General features: G+C 37.4%; 1 protein-coding gene across 1 annotated transcript in view; it reads left to right on the top strand.

The window, feature by feature from the left end:
• The window catches only part of LOC125227624, a 238,252-nt gene that overhangs the window by 142,107 nt on the left and 70,523 nt on the right, over window positions 1-25,622 (top strand). Inside the window, exons 5-6 of the mRNA XM_048131980.1 lie at window positions 567-761; window positions 1,534-1,710. Of these exons, the coding sequence (XP_047987937.1) occupies window positions 567-761; window positions 1,534-1,710 (372 nt within the window). The remainder of the gene's footprint in view (window positions 1-566; window positions 762-1,533; window positions 1,711-25,622) is intronic.

Below are 25,622 nucleotides of genomic sequence, written 5' to 3' on the forward strand. Positions count from 1 at the left end.
TCCTAACCAAACAAAAAAGTCGCTGCGTGAACGTACGTATATATGCGGCGCCGGTGCGTCTCTCCGCTCGTCGAAAAAACCGGTTTATTTCGGTTAAAATAAAGTTCTCATAACGTTCGCGTTCTTTATAAAGTTCGGAGTAAAATCGAAATAAACCGGTTTTAACCGGTAAAAAATAAACCGGTTCCGACCCTTGAACCGAACTTTTATGTGGGGGAGGAGTGTTACGAGTAGTAGAGGCTGGTGGTGCATCAGATTAGGGATACGGATATCGCTGATGGATGTTTTTGAGAATTAAGTAGTGCCCTACTTCTACTGATAGTGTTACGTATTTAAGTTGTGTTTCTGCTGGTGACGCAACGTATATACATGGCAATAACTCTGGAGTTGCAAACGTCTATAGGCTACGGAGACTGCTTGCCATCCTAGTGAACCGTGTGCATGTTTGCCACCCATGAAAATAGTGTCAGTGGCGTCATAGCTAGACAGAGATGTAATTACTGTAATTATTTACTAGTAATCGTGAAAGTTTAAACCTAATTAATACCATTATTTTCTCATTCCAGGTATAGGCCCCTTCGAGAACGAGTGTTCCGACTACGTCCTAATAACGGACGGAAACGGCGACGCGCTTCTCTCGTCGTGCGACCAAGTCGCGTTGCCACTGCGACTGACGTCCGTGACAAACGCAGTCGAAGTCACAGTGGAGACGAGAAGCGAAGGCGCGTATCCGAAGCGAGGCGTGTTGTTTCATTATAAGAGTAAGTATTTGTGAGATATAATACTTGAAGTTCTCGCGCTTTGTACACATATTTAAAGTCACATACAGGTCGAACGCGATTAATTAACATTATTTTACCCGCACTGCTTGCACTGGTCAGTGCTATTTCAGACTAATCTTGCCAGTTGTTTAAAAATGTGTCATTGTAAAGATAGTTATTGAAACTAAAATCAGCATTTTTTACGCTATATTACGCAACCCATTACCCTCTGAGCAAAGTACGCAAAAAGAACAGAGCTTTTTTCGAACTCATAGCGGCATCTATTGAATTAAATTATCAAACTACCATTAGCGCCATCTGTGTATTTCTTGCGGAGACAAAGACCACTATCTATTCTAAGATGCTCCCCAGCCGCTACGTTACGTTATCCAACTTCTGCCCATCATAATTTTACTGTAAGCATGTTGCCAATTTAATACAATCATTACAACAAAAAACTCTAGAATAGTACATTACGATACAAGTGTGTAAAAAAGGAAGTTCGAAACGAGTGCGATAAATTAAAACACGACCGAAGGGAGTGTTTTAAATAGTTACGAATTTCCTTTTTGCACAATACGACGTTTTTCAGTAGGTACAGATGAGCCTCCGAAGTTTCGACCTGGCATATAATGAACCACTTCTCGAACTAGTGCGTAAAAAAACGACCATCTTCTCGAACTAGTGCGCAAAAAACGACCATCTGTACTGAGAAATATTTTAAAAATAATTCATACTAAACTTTGATAACAGCGCCATCTATCCCCCGCAGGTATAGGCTGCGTGACGCTGCCAGCGCCATCTGACGGCTATCTCGTGTACCGCAACGAGGACGTGGCGCACTACATGTGCAACGTGCGGCGAGTTTTCGCCGACACCCGACAGAAGGCGCGCGTTATCTGGTGCTTTGATGATAATAGGTGGAACGACACTGTGCCTTTGTGTGTTGGTGAGTTTTTATTATTATTTTTTATTATTAAAAAAAAAATCTTTATTTCAGACCAAAGTCCATGAGCATTACATTATTTAAAAAACTTATTATAATTAAATTAATCTTAAAAATTAACATATTATGTACTGGACAAAAAGCTGAGTGCCCTGGTAACAGCCAGATACACACTCAGTTATATGTGCAGGTGGCCACCACCGAGTGCATTCTTGTCCAGTGTATGAGGAGCTGTCTATCCCAGCGATCAGCTAAGACGGCCTTCGGCTGTTCCGGCGAAAGTAATGCATTTATTTTACATACATACATACATTCATACAATCCCGCCTGTATCCCATAAAGGGGTAGGGAGAGCACATGAAACTACTCAAGTTTTATTGCCACTCTTGGCAATTAAGGGGGTTGAAAGAAAACGAGATTGTGTCATTGCAGTGACAGGTTGCCAGCCTACGCTACAATTGAACCCATATCCCACAGTCGACTTCTACAACACCCACGAGAAGAAATATGATCATCCGCAGAAAAAGAAAATCATCTTATACTTAGGGTAAGATTCAAATAGATCCCATTTGGCAATGATCATCATCATCAGTCTGTTTCAGTCCATTGTAGTTTTGCAAAAAAAGCCCAGGAATTGGCGTAGGCACTATTATTTCGAATTCGACTGTTATACATTGGATTTATTAACCTAACCACAAAATTAAAATTTTGAAAAAACCGTCGACCGCGACATAGTGGACCGATTTTCATGAAACATGGCTAAGATCACTCCCTTCTGTTTGTCTGTCTGTCTATATGTGTGTCTGTCTGTGGCATCGTAGCTCCCGGACGGATGAACCGATTTAGATTTAGTTTTTTTTTGTCTGAAAGCTGAGTTAGTCGGGAGTGTTCTTAGCCATGTTTCATGAAAATCGGTCTAAGTACTATGTCGCGGTCGGGGTTTTTTCAAAATTTTAATTTTAAAAGGTTTGATGTATTGTTAGCAATAAACACAATAGAAAACTAATGTAGCTGTTAGTACCTAGCCAACGTCACAGTCACTTACGCTTCGTAAGCAAGCTGCGATATTAGCTCTCCCTACCGCTCTGCTGTGGCGCGACAGAGCCAGACTGCGTTTCGGTCGCCAAGTAGCGTCACTAACGATCAAATATATGAAAGAAGCGCGTTCCTAGAACACATTCTAAGCTCGTGTAGGTGAACGCGTTCTATGCTTGTATGAGTGAAAAAATATGACAGGTCGACTGTTTGCGTTTTTGACAGCTGGTAACTGTGAGGTAACCGAGAGGGGGTGGGCGGCACTTTCAGCGGGGAGCCGGAGTGGCCATACTGTACGATAGTACTCTTTATTATACTGTGCTAACGATCAAATATATGAAAGAAGCGCGTTCCTAGAACACATTCTAAGCTCGTGTAGGTGAACGCGTACTATGCTTGTATGAGCGAAATATGACAGGTCGACTGTTTGCGTTTTTGACAGCTGGTAACTGTGAGGTAACCGAGAGGGGATGGGCGGCACTTTCAGCGGGGAGCGGGAGTGGCCATATTGTACGATAGTACTCTTTATTATACTGTGGTAGCGTCAGGGATTGTCACTTCGGCTAGACCCACGCTAGACCGGTACCTGACTCAATTTGTCTCATACAAAAGCAAACAATTTGATTGTTCTCTTTGTTTTTACAACCTTTCTCTCAACAAAGAAATGCAACCTATAGATTGCTTTGTGAAGGACTTTTTTTGTTAATGTAATGAAAAAAGAACCATTACTCCATTTATTGCTATTGCTACTAACTTTATATTAAAATTTTGAAAAAACCCCCGACCGTGACATAGTGGACCGATTTTCATGAAACATGGCCAAGGACACTCCCGACTAACTCAGCTTTCAGACAAAAAAAACTAAATCTAAATCGGTTCATCCGTTCGGGAGCTACGATGCCACAGACAGACACACACACAGACAGACAAACAGACAGACAGACAGACAGACAGACACGTCAAACTTATAACACCCCTTCGTTTTTGCGTCGGGGGTTAAAAATGAGAGGAAAATATCAATTAATTAGTTATTTCTTTAGATATTCATAATATATACATAAATAAAAATTAGATCGTGTAGGTCGGGGTTCAGGCAGACCAAAAAGGAGATGGTGCGACGACCTGGAATTTTTTTATCCCAACTGGTGGGGAAATGCGAGTGATAGGGTCGAGTGGAGGAAGAGAGGGGAGGCCTTTGCCCAGCAGTGGGACACTAACGCAGGCTAAATAAAAAAAAACATAAAATTACAAAAAAAAACCCCGATCGCAACGTAGTGGACCGATTTTCATGAAGCATGGCTAAGGACACTCCCGACTAACTCAGCTTTCAGAAAAAAAAAAATCTAAATCGGTTCATCCGTTCGGGAGCTACGATGCCACAGACAGACACACACACAGACATACAGACAGACAGACAGACAGACACACACACAGACAGACAAACAGACAGACATGTTGAACTTATAACAGCCCATCGTTTTTGCGTCGGGGTTTAAAAATGAGAGAAAATTGATCGCAATTACAGTCAAACCTGGATAAGTGAGAACTGGATAAGTGAGAAAACTCTATAAGTGAGAGTAATAGCCAGGACCCGTCATTTTAAGCTCCCAAAACCTCTATTAGCGAGAAACAGAAACCTCTGTAAGAGAGAGTCGTTTTTCCCTCATAGACCTCCGTAAGTGAGACTGCTACTTATCTATACCTCTATAAGCGACAGTCGAGCTTTATTTACAAATTTAACATGTGCTATTTTATGACTCATTCTTAACTTTCGTGGAACTTCCTACCATTGTTTTTGTATTCTCGTCAATATTGTTCCTATTCTATTTCGTGGAACTAAATAACTTTATTGTTGTTATTTTATCGCATTCTTTTCAAATGGACACGTGTGCCTGTGTACCGTCCTGTTTGTCAGACTTACTCAGTTTATAGTTTTCAATAGCGAAGGAAAGTTCTGTTCTGCATCATGTCAAAACGGAAAATTAAAGTACTGTCATTAAGTGATAAACTTAAAATAGTGAATGCGTTTGAATCCGGAAAATCGCGAAATGAAATTCAGAGGGAGTTTAATTTACCAGAATCCACCTATTATAAAATTATTAAATCAAAAGACTCTATAAAGTCTGAGTGCTCTGATGGACATGGAAATATTAAGAGGACTAGAGTTTCTGAATTTCCCAATATCGAAAAGTGCCTTTTGGAATGGATAAAACAAACTCTCGATAAGAATATCCCCATAGATGGACCTTTGTTGAAAGAAAAATCAAAAGAGTTTGCTACAAAACTGGGAATCCAGAACTTTTCTGCTAGCAACGGCTGGTTAGAGGGTTTTAAAAGGCGTCATGACATAGCTTTCAAAAAAGCAGCTGGAGAAAGTAAATCTGTGGACCAAGGTGTGTAATTAGGTCGTTGACTTGACTGTATTTATTACATTCGTACTTGCTGTGACTTGTTATTGCTGCGTACCCCTATAAGAGAGAAACGCTACCCATGTACCTGCATTAGCGAGAAACTCGGGTTAGTGAGAAACCTCTATAAGCGAGAATGAGATTGTGCTCCCTTGAACTCTCGCTTATCCAGGTTTGACTGTACTTAGTTATTTCTTTAGTGCGGGGCGGAAACGGCTAATTAGTATGAGAGTACAGTCCCTGCTGGCAGAAAGCATGAAACTTGGCATGTATATAGCTTATAGGTTTATAAGAAAATATGGAAGTAGAAACACGCCGAGGTGTAAATGTTTCCCCTCTTTCCCCCCACTTTTGTATCCCTGATTTCAGTTTTTTAATATTTCCATGAAAACCGTGAAAGCTACCATCACGATGTCTAGGATAAATATGTTCTTCATAAAATTCTCTACAATATTGTCTTTGGAAGTATAAAGCTATAACTTATAATTTTCAAACTATGCTCATTTTCCCCTAACGATATCTCTTTGGTGACCTGAACGATAAGTAAGACTAGCGACTTTGCTCTTTTACCTGTGGCGATGTTGCTTCACAAAATTGTTCCTTGGGTGAAACTGATCCGATTTAGCTCAATAGTCATGAAATCGCACGTCACTACCCCCCACAAAGACAAAGGGAAAGGGCCGGTTTCCTCGGTGAAATCTATGCATTACTTCTTTTTGCTCTTAGCGACTAGGGCAAATCGTATATCATTTTCGTGTAATATAGGGACGAGTTAATCATTTCTGAAAAAATCGTTGCACCTTTTCATACAAAAATAACGATTATATACATGCCAAGTTTCATGCTTTCTGCCAGACCGGACTGTACATCTGGTTAAGAACTCGGACTACTTTAGATATTCATTATCTAAAGTTTTATACGTAAAACTAAAACGGTCGTATATTTTGTCTCTGAAAACCGGACTGGCCGTTTACAAATCATACGTCAGTCAATAACAACAAAAATACTTTAATAAAAACTTCTTTCGATGTTACCTTTTTGCAAGGAAGAAAGCACATGCGCACACTGAAAATCTTCTCACTCTTTCCCGCACCCTGAAATACAGAGCAAACGAAAGTGACAACCACATTTGTGTGCGTCAGCACTCAATTATTAACGTCAAATGCCTTATCAAACGAATTTATACCGTGTAGGTTAAAGTATAGGGTTGTGTTTAAATGTGATTGTTTATTATTTTCATCACACAAGGGGTACGCTTGTTCGTAAATACAGGATAGTTCATTCGTCGCTCAGCCGCCGAAGCGTCAGTTTGAATATAGAACTCCTGTCATTCGCGTCATCGAAACACGTGCGAAGTGAGTTTTATTATTAATGTGATTTTGAATTTTCTAGAAAGTGCGTTTGGAAATATTCCTGTGTTAGTGATAAGTGCGGTTTTTTGGCGGATTTTCGAAACACGTGCGCTTAAGTTTTTGTAAGCGTATTGTTTTGAAGGCTAAGTAAGAGTTTGCATGTGTGGTTCACATTAGCCACATATGATAATGCGTAAACTAGTTGGTAGTTTATGACTTTAATTAACAAAGTTAATTAAAGAGAATTTGATTTATTTTCTTTTATGTACTAACAAACCATCATAATTTTTCCATCAGCCGATTTGATGGCAGACTGATTTCTGCTTGTATTTTCCCTTAATTTTCTCATTCATCAAAATAAATAGGTGATTTTATACCTACGGTTCTTATTTTGTAATAAGCAGTAGTCTAAAGATAATTTTGAATGGATGGTCGTTATAATTCTTATCAATGAATTGAACGAGTAGGTCAGTAAAAATGATAAATTGACTGATAAGTTTCACAAATATTTGAAGAAATTCTTCAAATAGATTCATTAGAAGAGGAAATAGCCAACAACATGTTGATACTTGATTTATATTGCTATGAATAGCTTTTGGAGTGATCGGTGTTAAAAATACACTTTTCTCAAACATGCAATGAAATATTGTCTTTACGTTTCTTAAAATGGGCTGGGAAGTATCGCTTTTTGGGCGCAACAACTCGAGAGGACTGTAAAGGGATTTCATATTATTTTTTAGGCCTAGGCCTGCAAAGTAACTTTTTTTATAAAATATTGTCCTTTAGAGCATTTTTTTTTTAATTCATTGTATGTTTGAGAAAAGCATTATACATGCCTCGGCGTGAAAACGGATTCCCGGCCTCGTATCCCTATCCGGCCTCGCTCGCACGCTCGCTCGGCCGTATATACCCACTTGGCCGGAAATCCTCATTTTCCCGGCCTCTGATGTAATGTACTATTTCAGTACACATGGTGTTTTTTTCCGCACTAATTTGCAAAGTGGCACATTTATTGTCAGGTCGAAACTTCAAAGTGACATAATGCACAGTGCATTATGATAAAACGCCGTACGATACTTATGCCGAAACGGGAATGTGTCACTCGTTTCCTCTTTTCCGCATAATATTGTAATAGGTATTATTTCTTTCTTGTACATGTTCATGGTGTATCTTGAATATTTAACTAGTGCGTTCGCCAAATCTTGGGATTAGTTGTCACAGAGGACCCCAGGCTCCCATGAACCGTGGCAAATGCCGGGATAACGCAAGGACGATGACGATGACTGTATCTTGAATATTTAATTATTTACTTACCAATTTGTTTTATTATAATCAAGTTACCAATTAGGTGTAAATATAATTTGGTTCTATTTTATAGACCTATCTGTATTTTTATAACAGGAAGAACAAGACGGAGACAGGTAGGGGTATTTTTTGTGGGTTAAAAGTAAGTAGGGTGGGTAAATACCGTTGGGTGTTGCGCCCCCTGCTGTGAGTTAAATATAAAAAGCAACGTTTTTGCTTAAAATTAGTTTCTTTTATGGCCGAAGTATGCTTAGGCAAGAATAGTTATTTTTGTGAAATTAGAACTGAATTTACGCTCTACTTAAAATAAGCAACAGTAGGCATGACTCAGATGACGCTACATAAATTGTAGTGTAATTAGGGTATTGGTAGAGCTTTCGATGATAATAAATTGTACAATAGACTATTTTCCTACTAGTAAATCAGCTTCTTTTTAAGAACTGTCAAAACGATTTGCTAAATAGAATCACTATGAAACTGAGGAGTGACTTTATACCTTTCTCTTTTACTTATTAAATAGAAATTATGTTAAAACATAACTACTGTCCATATTTTTCTTTTAATTATGTGGTGCTTTATTTCGTGCACTGCATAAAATATTTTAAGTATAGGAAACTAGCCTATTATTTCAGACCATAAAATTGACTCATAGCAAAGAGGATCGAGTATTATAGAGAGTTACTGTCGAAGTAAAATGTGTAATCACAGTGCATAGACTGCCATCTCTTGACACAGGCTTAAAAGTTTTGAACCTCAGTTTTGACAATTCGGCCCATATTCTTAGCTTGATATGTTTTAAAATGTCAAATAATAATATCAGCGCCATCTAGCTGAGCGTACCCCAAAGGTGTAATGCCATCTAGGCCACCGTACCTTTTTCTGTATGGTACTGAGGTACGGTTTTTTTCTTAGACTTTATCTGTCTATACGGAGTTATACAGAGTGGGGCCTGTAACAAAGGCGAAGAATTGAACTCTAGGCTATTCTCCTTGTACACATCAACATTTGTTCGGCGACTTTTAAAAATAACTTGTATTTTGATTTTTATCACCCTTGAAAGTTTTTTCTAAGAGGTAATTTATTGCGAATTCTGTCAAGTCTAAAGTGTGACAGACAACGTCAATGACAACAATAATGGCGTACATTGAAGCTAATATTTATTTTGTATGAAAAATTAAAAATTTAAAGACTTCATTATTTTTAAAAGTCACTGAACAAATGTTGATCAGTATAAGGAGAATAGCCTACAGTTCAATTCTTCGCCTTTGTTACAGGCCCCACTCTGTATATGTCTTTGCTCATAGGTAAGGTATGTACAAGCACTACAAGTCATTCTTTTGTAAAATCAGATGAAAAACATGTTATAATGCCACAAGTGCCACAGCACGTATTTGTCATACATTTGACGCTTTGAAAAGGATTTTTGCATATTTTGCGTTATTTATATTTTATTTCCAAGAAAGCAGTGCTAACAGTCGTAGAAACTTTGGTCAGTCCGAAGATTTAACGACGCGATAAAAGTTAAAAATGGCGCTGACAGCTGTGCCAGTTGTACAACAAAACGTGATATTTCCGAGTTCTCTGCCTGTCAGAGGGTTTTATCTTATGAACCGTTCAATTGTTACACAGTTTGGACACACTGATAAAAATACTTTTAAAGTAGGAATAATATACCTAGTTATTTATCATTATCAAAGAAAATATTTAATAACGAGCGATACGAGCATACGTTTTTAGTACGAGAAAGTTAGTGCGAGAAAAAGGGGTATTTTTAATAAACATTTTTTTACGAGGAATGGAATTACGCAAAAAAAATTTTTTTTTCATAGAAATTGTATGTGAAAAGTTTTCGCGATTTGTAACTTTTCTAGACGGAATTTTTTTTTGGTTCCATACAAGCTTTTGATCCTGAATAGGAATGGAATCGATTGGCGTCAAAAAAAAAGTTTGTCAAAAATGCCCTTTTTCTCTCAACCTGTACCTATGTTTTTTTCCAAAATCTGTTAATGCCATTTCTCATCAATTTGAAATCGAGGGATGGTCTCCTTAGACCACCTTCGTATATGACCACGAAATCTCATAGCTGCCCTTACTGACCCTCTATCAATATACACCCTGTATAACGATCGTTAGTTAGAAAAAAATGATCGCCAAGTTGTTTCATAATTAAAATTTCCTGTGTGGTATGACCAAAACTGATTCAATCAATTTCGTTGCGATTTTATAAATTGAAAGAAAACAACAATCCTGAAATATGACTAGGATCCTTTTGAATTATCCATACTATACTATAATATTATAAATGGGAAAGTGTGTGTGTCTGTTTGTTTGTCCGTCTTTCACGGCAAAACGGAGCGACGAATTGACGTGATTTTTTAAGTGGAGATATTTGAAGAGATGGAGAGTGCCATAGGATACTTTTTGTCTCTTTCTAACGCGAGCGAAGCCGCGGGAAAAAGCTAGTAGAGCCATAAAACCCATATTCAATGCAATCACATCATCAACATTATCAACAACTTCGCTATTATACGATGAACCATGACTCCTGTACAATGAACCGCTAGTTGGTAGCCCTATCTCCGCAGTGCTACGGAAATGAGTGATTTGATCAATGAGCTCGGCCAGCAACCGATGCGGGCAACTGTACCTTATCGTTGTTGATAATGTGTAATCTATTGGACTGATTGTAGTAATATTACATTGTTAGACTATTGTGAAGGTTATTTAGTCGATCACAATTTAGATAAGGCTTGTATTTATAGATTTATTGACTCTTTGAAACTAGGACAGGAGAACCTTCTCCTGACAGCACCTGACAGTGATACATAATAAAGACGATCACGCGTAATGTCGAGATATTTTTGAGACAAGCGACCCGTCCCCACTTCGCACGGGTGTTATACAATCTTCCTCTTGATTTACGCTACCTATTAAAATAAAAACCGCATCAAAGCAGTTGCGAAGTTTTCAAGATCTAAGTATACATAGGGACAGACAGACAAAAAGACTATTATCTGTATTCATTAAAATTTTGAAAAAACCCCCGACCGCGATATAGTAGACCGATTTTCATGAAACATGGCTAAGAACATTCCCTGATTAACTCAGCTTTCAGACAAAAAAAAACTAAATCTAAATCGGTTCATCCGTTCGGGAGCTACGATACCACAGACAGACACACACACAGACAGACACGCCAAACTCATAACACCCCGTGGTTTTTGCGTCGGGGGTTAAAAATTACTAAGCATAATATTCAATATCACTATTAGGCTTGTGTCGTTCACGAACTATGAACTGTTAGGAATAAAATCCCATCAATGACCGAAATGAACTGAATCTTTCCGTGGTCTGTGAATCGGTCTTTGCTCATTTAGTTCAGTATAGGATCAGCGAGCGCGAGCGGTTTGGATCGAGAACGAATGTGTGACTGCGCCGACCGAGAGCGAGAGCTACTTAGCAGAGCAACAAAAAAAGTCAAGTTTTCAAATAAAACTTCGGTTACTTCCAACCTTTCGGCCCGGAAAGTTTCTATCTGTAGACTATTCGTATCATTTTGACACTATTCGGTCCCATTCGTTCTGATCTTTCTGACCACAGTGTTCGCTGGTCTGGCTGAACTAAATGAGCAAAAGACCTAAAAGAGCGAACTAGTTCATGGGAGCGATTGAACGAGATCGGAGCGCTCCAATCAACGAACGAAACGGCACAAGCCTAATCACTATTAAATATTATCTATAGACAATATTTGCATACCGCTAGATATCGTTGAGTAAAGTAGCTTCTGCTTATGCACACATAATTTGTAATGTTTAGAATATATAATCTGAAACACTACATCGCTTAAAATGACGGTCCAATCACGTTATTTAGTATGGAGATTACAAGTTAATTTATTTGACCTCGTCAACAGCGTCAACATTTTGGGATAGGGAGACCTCGGGAGACCTAGCTAAGGTTGTGTTAATCTTTTTGTGTATACTGATGGGCGATTGACCCTAGTCACACCTGATGGAAAGTGAAGACAGAGTCTAAAGCTCACGAATTTAGTAATAGCCTATTCACTTTTGCAGAAAGGTGAACGAAATGCAAAGATCAATGTAAAAATGTATCGAAACCATACTATTTTTTATTTTAAAAGATTTTCATGCACATGGTGTACCGAATTAATAATAGCCTTAGCTTTGACTCAAAGGAAATAATAAATCCGATGTAGGTACTTAGGATATGTTTAGGAAACAGCGATAGAGGGCGTAACAAACAATTATATGCCGTAGTCCAAGTTGTTCGCTAGATGTCACTGTTATCCCTGCAATGTGCAATGGTTAAATCCGTGGGTTAAATACATGTAATTAAATTGCAAATTTTATTACTAACATCTGGTTTGGCATGTAAGTCCGTGTAGTGGTTATTTATTTGACTGGTTGGAAAATGATTACGTCAAACCTATTTAAAGATCCCAACATAGATATGTGGCGTTCAATGTTTAAAGGGTCCACATCCTTTAAGTGTTATAGGAACCTTTAAGCATTTAAAGTCACATGAAAAGTTGTCGTAACTTAATCATAGATGGCGCTGCATTCGAAAATCTTGACTGATAACTCTATCCCATACTATTCAATATACTCTATGTTTACATTGTCCAATACTGCTACAAATGCTACAATGTCCCTGAAATTCCCGAAATATCTTGGCTTGGGGTCATGATTACCAAGTTGAACATAACGCGTCCCACACTTTTGTAAACTAGGCCCCAGGGAACTTTAAAACGTGTCCTCAAGATTACGTGTTAGTCCTAGATACGTGTCCCTGAGCATAATAACTCAGCAAATTCTACACCTATAAAAGCCTGGTTTACGACCCTTGATGTGAAGCTTCTACATACTATTGTATGAGCTTCTCACAGAAAATTATTTTTTATTATGTAGACGGTGATTTGCCCTGAAATTTGCCCCGCTTTACCTTAGGTACATTTTGCGAGACTTTTGCGCTATCGAGTATAGTATTTTATGCAACAGGCGTTTAAAGGAGGTCAAAAAAGACGAGTCGCGTGGGTAACAATTTGAGGCGAAGCCGAAAATTGTTATTGAGACGACACGAGTATTTTTTGACCCAGTTAAACACCGTTGCATACAATACTTTTTCTACGACCATGCACTTAGTTTTTAATAGTTTTCTTGAATAACTTTCGTGAAATTCACACTGCTTCCTGTATTTTGTTTTGACGCAAAGGTTTGCACTGTCAGCTCAGCTGCCCAAAGCCTTTCCGCGCACTCGCGCAGTGTCGTTATAAGGCGTTGCCATGGTTACAGAGCCAAACAATGCGTTTTCAGTTTTTTCGATACTGCGCGCATGCGCGGAAAGCCGGCGGACACTGGCTTTGGGGAATAGACCTTTATGTAGGGTTTTAAAGATCTATGCACGACCGTGTAAATGACGTATAACAGTTCGGGAGTAGAAAAAGTAACATATTTTAGTTACAACTACGAAACAAAATTAAAATTTTGATTAAACCCCCGATATAGTGGACCGATTTTCACCAAACTGGCTAAGAACATTCCCGACTAATTCAGCTTTCGAACATAAAAGACGAAATCTAAATCGGTTCAGCCGTTTGAAAGCTACGATGCCACAGACAGACACACAGTCAAACTTATAACACCCCATCTTTTTCCATCGTGGGTTAAAAATACGCGCATAAAAGTGCATTATCTTCAGTTTAGCTGCAATAGTACGTTTGTGAATAGTTATGAAGGTCAAAACGTTTCGAGAACGCTGTAGGAGAAAGGTCAGCGCGTGCTCGACGGATTCTCGCGAGAAGTGGCCATTATGACTCGTTTAGCTCTTACACAGCCCTAGTTAAATGTTACGGATATACATGTTGGTGTTTCACGCCTTATTGTTGTTTGTTAACTAGAGGGTAAACACAATCGCTTTGCGCACAAGTTCGGGAAAAACCACCATCTGTACTGAAATAGTACATTAAAAACCGGCCAAGAGCGTGTCGGGCCACGCTCAGTGTAGGGTTCCGTAGTTTTCTGTATTTTTCTCAAAAACTACTGAACCTATCAAGTTCAAAACAATTTTCCTAGAAAGGGTTTATAAAGTTCTACTTTTGTGATTTTTTTCATATTTTTTAAACATATGGTTCAAAAGTTAGAGGGGGGGGGACGCACTTTTTTTTCCTTTCGGAGCGACTATTTCCGACAATATTAATATTATCAAAAAACGATCTTAGCAAACCCTTATTCATTTTTAAATACCTATCCAACAAATCACACGTTGGGGTTGGAATGAAAAAAAATATCAGCCCCCACTTTACATGTAGGGGGGGTACCCTAATAAAACATTTTTTTCCATTTTTTATTTTTGCACTTTGTTGGCGTGATTGATATACATATTGGTACCAAATTTCAGCTTTCTAGTGCTAACGGTTACTGAGATTATCCGCGGACGGACGGACGGACGGACGGACAGACAGACATGGCGAAACTATAAGGGTTCCTAGTTGACTACGGAACCCTAAAAAGGAAGTTCGAAACGATTGCGATAAATTAAAACACGACCGAAGAGATTGTTTTAAATCGACACGGGTTACGAATTTTCTTTTCACACGTGTATCGTACGACGTTTTTCAGTACAGATGGCCCTCCGAAATTTCGACCTGTGACAAGAAATGAAGCACTTTTACTTAGTGCGTAAAAAAATCACCATCTGTGCTAAAAAGTATATTTCGTATATGGGTGAGAAGTCGAGAACACTGGCTATTATCACGTGTTTAGCACTTGTACAGTCAACCAATTGAAACCCTAGGCCACTGTAGAACTATGTCAGAGTGACGTTATAAATCATACTGCAAGAAATCTCTTACTGCTTGTCATTTTGAAATGGTTGTAGAGCCTAGGATTCCATTTGGTTGACTACTTCACCGTTATGACTACGAGGTTTCACATTCACACTGTTTCTTGTTAGCAACTATTACACAAGTAATATTTTTGTTCTTTGACAATAATTAAAGCGACTGAAAAGTTTTATTTTGGACACTTTTGAATGAAAAATTTAAAAATGTATGAAGTTTAAGCTACGCCATAATATGTCATAATATGCTTTTCGAATCTAAAATTCAAGTAAGTACCTAATATGATTGGAAAAGATTTTACTTACGGGATAAAAACCCTTTGTCAGTCAGATCGAATCAATAATTTCAACCATTTGCAATGGACGAAAATTTCAAAAGAAATATAAAACTTTGGTTCATTTTTCACTCGAGCGTCGTTGTTCGTTTTATGAATAAAATAAATCTTTCCAAGTTGAATGTAATTAATATTTTCAAGCCTTTCCCTAATCTTGGCGGCGTTAGCAGAAACTTTGTTTATCTCTTATATCTTCTCAAAGAAAAGAAAATAATTGAGACTATTAATTAGGCATGTTTTAAAGGCATATTTAAATGTCTTTCGCGCGACGGCCAGTGCAACCTCGAAACGTTGGAAAAAAGGTAAAATAATGTAAAAAATCGCGTTTGACCCGTGATTGACCTAAAATATGTATACAAAGCGCTATAACTTAAAATGTCCTATTATAATAGGCTACTAGACTCATATCGAATTTGGCACAATAAATGGTTGTCATCTGTAGTATTTGAAATAAAAAAACAATATTAATAGATTTTGCGTATTAAAAGTGTATGATGACTACGTATTTTCATTTAACTAACCTAACCACTAATTAAAATTTTGAAAAAACCCCGATTTTCATGAAACGTGGCTTAAAACACTCCCGACTAACTCAGCTTTCAGAAAAAAAAAATCTTAATTGGTTCATCCGTTAGGGAGCTACGATGCCACACAGACAGGCAGACAGACAAACAGACAGACAGACAGACAGACAGACACATCAAACTTATAACACCCCGTCGTTTTTGCGTCGGGGGTTAAAAATGTCTGTAATTTTTATTTATTTTGGCCACCGAAAACGCTGTCAGCGATGTAGTGACGTCATCGAATTCGAACCTTACTGCATGTCAAAACAATCACTGAGATATTGAACTTTATGCCTTCATACTTAAAAAGTCAGAAAATGTTGTTTTCGAGTAGAATGACCTGATGCACAGACAATCTATATGATTAACATTACTGTGTTGTTTTCGCCTGATTACGTAAAAGTATACCTATTTTTTTAAAAATATTTTTGCTGTTTTTAAGTCATAATAAAATATGGCAATATTTTATTTTGGTTAATTGGACAGTATAATAATATATTAAGATCATAATATATATGTGTGTAATTAGCTATTCATAACAGCTTGTACCTATAATTAGGCCTACATGAATAAAGATATTTTGAATAAAAAAAAAGAATTGAATTGAATTAAAATTAAAGTACTTAATCATATAAGACAGACTTTAAAAAAGGGTCAAGTAGCCTATTAGGCAGTCCGAAAAAATTAACTGACTAATTATTTTTTTAATTAACAATGATTTACTACCCTTTTCCTTCTGTGGGTGTCGTAGAAGTCAACTTAGGCGATAGGCTAGCAATAGTGTATGTCGCTGCAATAAATATGGCAATTTTGTTTTCTTTTTTTAATCGCTTAATTGCTTGGCACTCTCTCTACCCTTTTTTAAACGAAACTTATAGGTATTTTTAGAAAAAATCCCTTAAAAAGTAAATCCGTGACTCCGTCTTCGTATTATCAATTATTACGATAGTACTCATTGTTATACTGTGGTATTATAGTGATATCAGTGAATTTCATTATTTTATTAGCAGTCTTTACTACCTGCCTGTCTCTGACATTACAAAGCACGGGCCGGCAACTTTCTTTCATCCTTTTAGTCCTTTCTTTTCCCATTTTTAGGGATTTAGCCGATAGCGATGAATATTCACTTACCTACATAGATTTTTTTATGTGTTTGAACAGGATTTTGTTACCTCTAACTTTATTTTAAACATTGATTAATATAAGAAGATCATACTATCCCATACATTAAAATGCGAACGCCTAAGAACGCGCATACACTACAGTCACACCACACATAGATGGCGCCACAAAAAATGACATGTAGGTTTCGATTATACTTTTAGATGGCGTTAAGTGTCTCTTTTGACATAGATTTATGGCTTGAAAGCGACACTTAACGCTAATCTACAAATAATCGATGGCAACGAGACATTTTTTTTGTGGCGCCATCTATGTGTGGTGTAGTGTATGCGCGTTCTTAGGCGGTCGCATTGTAATGTATGGGATGGTATTTAATCTATGTTTTAAAGGAATATTAAGGGATTAAATGTGTGCGTAACTTACTTTCTAATCCATACTAATATTATAAATGCGAAAGTAACTCTGTCTGTCTGTCTGTCTGTCTGTCTGTCTGTTACGCTTTCCCGCTTAAACCACGCAACCGATTTTGATGAAATTTGGAACAGACAATCTTTAGACCCTGAGACAGAACATAGGCTACTTTTTATTTCGAAAAAAAGGGATGAAGGGGTTGAAAAAGAGGTTGAAAGTTTGTATGGGATTTCTTAATTTTAAAAGATAAAACCATGAAACTTTATATTTTAGCACTTGATAAGAAATCATTAAACATATATTTAAAGTCACATACAGGTCGAACGCGATTAATTCACATTATTTTTACCTTTAAAATAAACATGGTGAGAAATAAACATTAACTAAAAGCGGGTAGATTATATTTATTTGTCTACCCCGAACATTTATATAAATTAATATCGGGTAGTTTTGTGTTGTTTACATCTCCTGTGACATTTTGCTGGGACGTCAGTCTTCCGCGACCACGGCCAGTGCAACCTGGCCGAAACGTTGGGAAAAAAGGTAAAAATAATGTTAATTAATCGCGTTCGACCTGTATGTGACTTTAAATATGTGTACAAAGCGCGAGAACTTAAAGTGTTATATCATTAAACATCTTGATAAGGGATAGGGATAGGGATAGGTATAGAGATAGGGATAGGGATAGCGATAGGGATAGCGATAGGGATAGAGATAGCGATAGCGATAGCGATAGGGTTAGCGATAGGGATAGCGATAGCGATAGCGATACGGATACGGATACGGATACGGATACGGATAATATGGGTATCGTTAGAGGGATACGGATAATCGGTCGGCGGTCTCTTACAATCAATGTGCTCTAAGACGATCGTTGTTTGCTTGCTTGAAGATTACGTTTGCGATAAGTATACCTAAGCAAAATGTAAAAAAATTGTAAGGGATAGTAGAAAAAAGTACTTTTTACCCACCGATCATAGTGTCCAAATACGGGCTATGTGGGATGTTTATAAAGGTTTCCCCAGCGTATATAGAATTACCTACGCTGTGGTCGATGTGTAATATTTCTACAATCATTGCAAGCAAAAGTATTATGTGAAATCGAAATAATCGCAGATAAATATACCTACAGAGAAACCTACGGTCCCTATGGATCCAAATGAAAATCTTAATGAATACTTTTATTACGCGGGCGAAGCCGCGGGTAAAAGCTAGTCTTTCTATATTAGGTATCTCGCTCGTTATTACTAGCGATATAATTGCAGCGAGACGTAAACAAACTTAGTGCCTAAATGGTATCTATTCAGGGTGCGTAGCCGAATGGCACAAACGTTCACGAAACGCTCACGAAACGAAACGCTCGTAGATATCTATCTCTATCGCTCGTGCGTATTGGCGCGACAGAGCCAGACTTTCTTTCGCGGCGTTTCGTTTTCGTTTTGCGTCGCAGAAATGCCATTCGGCTACGGCACCAGTAGTATCTGCCGAATGCACAAACACTCACGAAACGCTCACGTTAATATATTTTTCGTGGCTATCTATCTCTATCGCTCTTGCGTATTGGCGCGACAGAGCCAGACTACATTTGAAATGCCTTTCGGCTACGGAGTCAGTCATAATTATTTTAACAAACGTACGCGGCGCGGTATATATAGAGAATATGTATGCGCGCCGTGTACGTACGCAACACAACCGAATGAGAAAGATTCATTCTCGTTCATACTAATCCGCTTGCTTGTGTTGCGTCTTACGTACACGGCGCACACACTTACATACATATCGTGCGGAGTAGGTACGTTTGTTAGAAGAGCTACTAGTGGTAGTAAACTTACTTACGCTATAAAATAGATATAAGTACATACAAACAGTAAACGTCCATTTTGACACTAACAGCAGTATCAGTATCGTAGTGAACTTCTTCGAAAACGACAGACAATGTCATGTCATATCTGTTTCAGAAAGACCGCTTTCAGGGTTGTCACTAGAACAAAAAAAAAACGTGGTAATTATAAGAATTATAGATACTTACCTTAAAAAACTGATCCAATGTACCGGAGGTTGAGGTTTGAGGGTAAATCAGAATCGATGGACCAGGGTTTGAATACCTATAGTTTTCTTGATATACTACCTAATAGTCAATACTCAGGCTAAAGTTGCCATTAAAAATATATGCGGCTCTTAAAAATATCTGAACACACACTTGGAATGTTCAGACTTTTGTAATCGCTCCGACATAATATCTGAGGCGACTGTAATGCGTTTGATCCCACCAGTGAGATCAATTGATCCCCTGGTGATGCACAAGGCCACAAAGAGAGAATTTCTTGATCCCTTGACGTTCATAGCAGCCAAAGTGTTAAAATTAATTATACTGAATAACTTTCGTTCATCCCAATAGACTGCGCCATTTATTGTAATTAATATTATTCATAATGAAACTGGATTTGCATATTGTAAATAATTATTCCCAGTCTGAATTAATAATTATATTAATGATCTTAGTACCGAATTGTGGTTTTTGACTAATGACTTTATGTTTATTTAATTTTGAGTTTATATTTAATTAAATCGGTTTTTAAAAACCTTGCTAAGACGCAATTAGGTTTATATTTCAATTACTTGTATAAGTGCGAGAGAGAGAGGCATTGTCACCAATTTTGACACGGTATAAACGATTGGGACAAGACGTGACCGAAAATACAAAAAAAATATTATTAGTAGGTACAATGTTGAGCTATGTTCTTAAGGTGCCAACCCTAACCAACACCTACCGCACATTTTTTCGCTTTTTCAACTTCCGTCCGTAGTCAACTTGGAACCCTTATAGTTTCGCCATGTCTGTCCGACCGTCCGTCCGTCCGCGGATAATCTCAGTGACCATTAGGACTAGAAAGCTGAAATTTGGTACCAATATGTATATCAATCACGCCGACAAAGTGGTAAAATAAAAAGTAAAAAAAAAAGTTTGTTAGGGTGCCCCTCTACATGTAAAGTGGGGACTGATTTTTAAGAACTGACAAAACGATTTGCTAATATCGAATTAGTATGAAATACTGAGGAGTGACTAATTGACTAATGTGGTGCTTTATTTCGTCAAAGAGGATCGAGTATTATAGAGAGTTACTATGGAAGTAAAATGTGTAATCACAGTGCCATCTCTTGACACAGGCTTAAAACTTTTGAACCTCAGTTTTGACAGTTTGGCCCATATTCTTAGCATGACATGTGTTAAAATATCAAATATTAATATTATTAGTGACATCTAGCCGAGAGTTAATCAAAGATGTAACGCCATCAAGGCCACTGTACCTTTTTCTTGACTTCTCCGAGGTACGTTTTGTTTCTTAGACTTTATCTGTCTATAAAAAATTACATATGTCTTTGTCTATTGTCACATCGTAAATTAGTATAGCAGCATTTTTTGCGGTGGCAACCCTAGCGGCCCTAGAGTGCCATACGTCACATTAGCTGCGATCTGATGATCCCCAGAGCCTCCCCTGGGGAAGCTAGGGACGAAAGAAATACTCTTTAGTCTGATTACTTTACTGACTGTCTCGCTCTGCCAGCCCATTCCTGCTGAGCCAGTGTTTTTTAGTAAACATTGGTATCACCATGATCTTTATTTATAGTGGAGCGCGCTTCAAAACGGTAACTTAAGAACCAAAAATTCATGGAATTTTTATATTAGCGCATTTTTTGTATTGTACTGAGGTACGTTTTTTTCTTAGACTTTATCTGTCTATACGGAGTTATATATGTCTTTGATATAGGTAACTAAAATATTAGTGAAAATGTTACCACTGGGAAATGATTACCACACAAAAATTACGTAAGGTTTACGCTAAGAATTTCGTCCGGGTTTAACCGGAGCTTCCGAATGTTTATGTTTACTTGATTTTCTGTCATGGGTAATGGTCATCAATCAATTTTTAACAGAAAATTCAAGCGTCATTGGGATTTTTTACCACAGTGACATTGACACTTGACGCTGACAATTCTGTGCCTATTTCTGGGTCGATAAGTAACATTGTTACTCAGCGTCAATATTTCCTTGTTGGACAGGCAATGGACAGCGAAGTGTCACTGTCGGGTGACAATTGTCACTGTAGTGAAATAGGCCACGGGTGTGCCGGTTCTATCGTGAGACATTCTTATGTAGAAATTTTACTTTTAGGTATGCTTGGCTGATAATTTTTAATGTAGTAGGATAAACATTTTATCATAGACATAATAGTACATTGTGCAACAAGGGGACGAAGTTGAATATTACCAACGAGAGTAAGTTAAATCGCGACGGCTAGCCGGAGCGATTTAAAGACTCGAGTTATTAATATTCATACTTCCCGAGTTACACACAATGTTTTTCATCACATTTGCATTATAAAAAATATGCAAAAAGGTAAAAAAGAGAAATTTCTTAACTCCCTAGGGAGAACGGTTTTTCTATAACTCACGCTCCGCCTGCGTGCAATAGCACATTTAGTGTGCGAGCGTGATGAAATAGTTATTTGTTATACAAGGGGGCAAAGTAGTTGTTTAACCGCACGTGCCAATATTGATACCCGAGCAAGCGAAAGATTCCAATATTGAACCGCGAGCGTAGCGAGTGGTTCAAAAAGTGGAATCTTGAGCGATGCGAGGGTTTCAAGGCACGCAGGTTAAACAAACTTTGCCACCGAGTGAAACACAAAATTTTTCACCACACCAACACGAACAAAATACTGACTATAAAACATCAAAATAAATGAAATCCATCAATTTATTCAATATTTATGATTCAAAGTCATCATTTATAGGTAAAATCTAGCAGCCAGATTAAGACATCGAGTTAAAATTTGTATGAAATTACTTTGCCCCCTTGTGGATAAAATGCAATTTTGCTATCTGTTTTCGAATAGCAAAGAAAGCCTTTACCAGTTGGTGTGGTGAAAAAGTAATTATCTACTCACCCAAATTGTACATAGAAGCAATTATCTATTGACCCAATTTTTTAACAAAAAGACTGAGTTACCAGCTACTGACCCCCATTTCTTTATAATATTGCCAACCATTGTTGTGATGCCAACAAGATAGTTAACCTTATTGTTACAATTTAACGGACAACCGCGTCTCCCCTCAAAGAGGAGACCGGGGACAAAAGGAGCCGTCTCCATAGGGTAAGGCTGGCGTATATCGGCAGGTTTGAGCGCCCAATGCTCAGGGGATTAGACTCGTTATGATTCATTCATTGGCTTTTACATTACAAGTACCTAGGGAAGTTTTTTTAAACAGAATCTTTTACTTAGACCAATCACGAAAAAAGCAAGCTATGATTATAATTCACATACTTAATTGTGTAACATACATATATTCTGTCACACAAGTTTGTCAGTAAATAAGAACTAAGAAAACTATAGGTAACCTTTTCTCTAGCACCCTAAAGAAAAGGATGAATATAGTTTTCTTTGTTCTTATTTACTGACAGACTTGTTTGACAGAGTATACATAAATATAATCACGTCTGTATCCCATAAAGGGGTAGGCAGAGCACATGAATTACTAAGTTTCAGTGCCACTCTTGGCAAAAAGGGGTTGAAAGAAATCCAAATTGTGACATTGCAGTGACAGGTGGCCAGCCTCTCGCCTACGCCACAATTTAACCCATATCCCACAGTCGACTTCTACGACACCCATGGGAAGAAAGGGGGTAGTGAAATTCTTAACCCGTCAACACACGGGGTGTGTGGGATTGTGTAACAATATTGTTTTCCCCTCACTAGCTCGGAAACACGTGTTTTGTCCTTTAATACCAGCGGGTAAAAACGCATTTTATCCACTAGTGGGTCTCTTCTTTCCGTAGAATGCTCAATTGGCTTCCTATTCGAGAACGTAGGTCCCTTCGTACTTTATGTACTCTATACTCGATTCTCTTTGACCCGTCAGCCCCCGAATATCTCCGCTCGAAATTCAAATTTGATACACCACGCCCTGGCGCTGATCTTCGTTCCTCTCGTAGTTTAAGGCTTATTGTCCCTCAACATCGTACCGGTTTTATGTCCAACTCTTTTACTGTCCAGGCAATTAGACTTTGGAACTCTCTTCCTCTCTCAATTAGACAAGCACAGACCAAATTCGCATTCAAGCGCATGTTGCGCAAGTATTTCCTTGACAAAGTTTCTTCATCGTCATCTTAATGATTCACACTAGGTATATCAATGTAAATATATATGTATGTTTATTTTTATTACGTATATATGTAAGTTTATCTTGAATATGTATAGTTTAATATTCATCTATCCATAGTTTAGGTTACAGTTTCCTTTTCCTTCTTTTTATTAAGACACTGCACCTACTTAATCTTTCTGGTTTAGCCCATTGGTTGACTGGTAGAGAATGCCTTGAGGCATTAAGTCCGCCATTTGTACCTTATTTTGTTGTGCAATAAAGATTAAATAAATAAAATAAAAATAAATAAAGTAATTTGACCTTGAATAAAGTCAAATTAACTGCTTTAAAATTGATAAAAGTAGGTGAATCTAGTAAAAAAGATGATTTACCACCTGTGGAACTACTGAAGCAGTGATAAACGCATTTTTTGCTTTGTAGTTTCCTCGCTATAGTGAGGGGAAAAGTTTTGTGTTACACTCGGGTGCAAATGTATTTTACTTCTCGTGTATTAAAAAACTCGCAAGTTCAGGATTCTATTCTCGAACCACTCCTGCGAACCACCCCTGCGTTCTGTCGTAGACAATGGGGTAACTGCTTGGGTGTTGGGTGCATTGAAAGGGGCGCACTGGTAAAGAGACTAAATAAATACGATAGGATCTAAAGGTATTTAGTAGGGTAGGGTAGTGAGTCTTAGTGTTAGTAGTAAAATATACAGTAATTAGACATATGAATGATCAAATCTCGACAAGGGTGCAAATGTGACTGGTCCATTTTTCTATGTTTTACACAATGTTTGCATTATTAAATGAGCGTTTCTTTTTTTTTTTTGCCAATTTGAATTTGTGATAGCATGCATTTGATTAAGTACACTGACTTCGGATTTTATTTCATTTGTTAATTTTATTGTGCTTTGTGTATTTCTGTTTGTAAATGACGATCCTTATTGGGAGAAACTATTCCTTTTATTATTTTCAATTTATAATGTAATTTTTGACGATCATGATGAGAAGATAAACATAACTTTGGCATGTAACAAATTTATAGTGTAATTTTTATCATGAAATAAAGAAATCTAAATCTAAATCTAAATCTAAAAAAAATTTGATTGTTTTAGGGAAGTTTAGGTCAATTGTACTCAGAATCATGAGTACTTTCAATATCACTGGGAGACAAAAAGTGTCCCAGAATTTTTTTTCAAAAATATCATACTTCATAAAAGTGGCAAAAAAAAAAGAAATGCTCAAATAGAGTGTCCACCGTAATGTATGGTAGTTGTGTTCAGTGGATACATGTAGAACTCAACATCATAGTGTAATAATGGAAAAAATTGATTACTTACAATTGCCCCCCAGTTGAGATTTGTCCCGCTATAAGTACGTAGCGAATTGGTATTGATTTGGATTCTTGAAACGTTTCGGTAATTTTCAACAAATACAAGTAATATTTATCTTCTAATTAATAATTTATATGATGAGTTATCGGTAACTGATTTATCGATGTTTCATTTTGCCAAACACTTTTTTTTCCACAAAAATAATCTCTATGTGTAAATGCTCAAGTAACGTTTGCTACTAGCCAGAGTTCTTGAAATAAACTACAACTAGTAATGTAGTCGGGGGACTAGATAAATGGTTTAGATTAATGCGAGGGATCGCACCGAGGTTCAGTTGTTTAATTACTTAGTATTTCAGTTGTTGGGGCGCATGATGATATTGACGACTAAATAAATCGTATTTGGCAGACTCAGTATGATGGGAGCACGATGGGATCGATAAGTATCTAAATATACAAGGTGCTCGCGAAGAACCCATATAACTTTAACGGCATATTCTTGGTCACATTTTAAGACTAAAATGTCATATAAACTTTTCTAGATTTCGTCTAGTTTCAGAGTTATTGCCAATTAAAAAAAAACATTTCCGTGTTGTTACTCAATAGAAAAGGTCTTCTTAACGGCGCTGATGCGCAATTGTGGAGCATGGTCAGGTAGATGTCAAAATGTGACAAGAAAAACTTCCAAAAAATTTGGTTTTTAGAAAAATAAATTAAGGAACTCATTTTAATTGCCAACTTTATGGATAAAAAATACTTTTTATGTGAAAATACGTCCAAAAAAGTAAAAAAAAACAAAAAAAAAATTTTTTTTTTGCGAAAAATTTTAAAATTCATATAACATTTTTTCTTTCTTTTGGCCTCAGAAACGCGTGGTTCAAGTTATGCGGGTTCCTCGCAAGCACCTTGTATAAAAGAAGAAACTGACTGACTGAATAACTGACATATCAACGCACAGTCGAAACCGCTGGTCCTAGAGATTCCAAATAAGAGCACTAAATTGGGGTCCAAAGTTTGAATTATTTTAGTACGCGGGCGAAGCTG

Source organism: Leguminivora glycinivorella, chromosome 6 (assembly GCF_023078275.1).
Source record: "Leguminivora glycinivorella isolate SPB_JAAS2020 chromosome 6, LegGlyc_1.1, whole genome shotgun sequence".
NCBI lineage: Eukaryota > Metazoa > Arthropoda > Insecta > Lepidoptera > Tortricidae > Leguminivora > Leguminivora glycinivorella.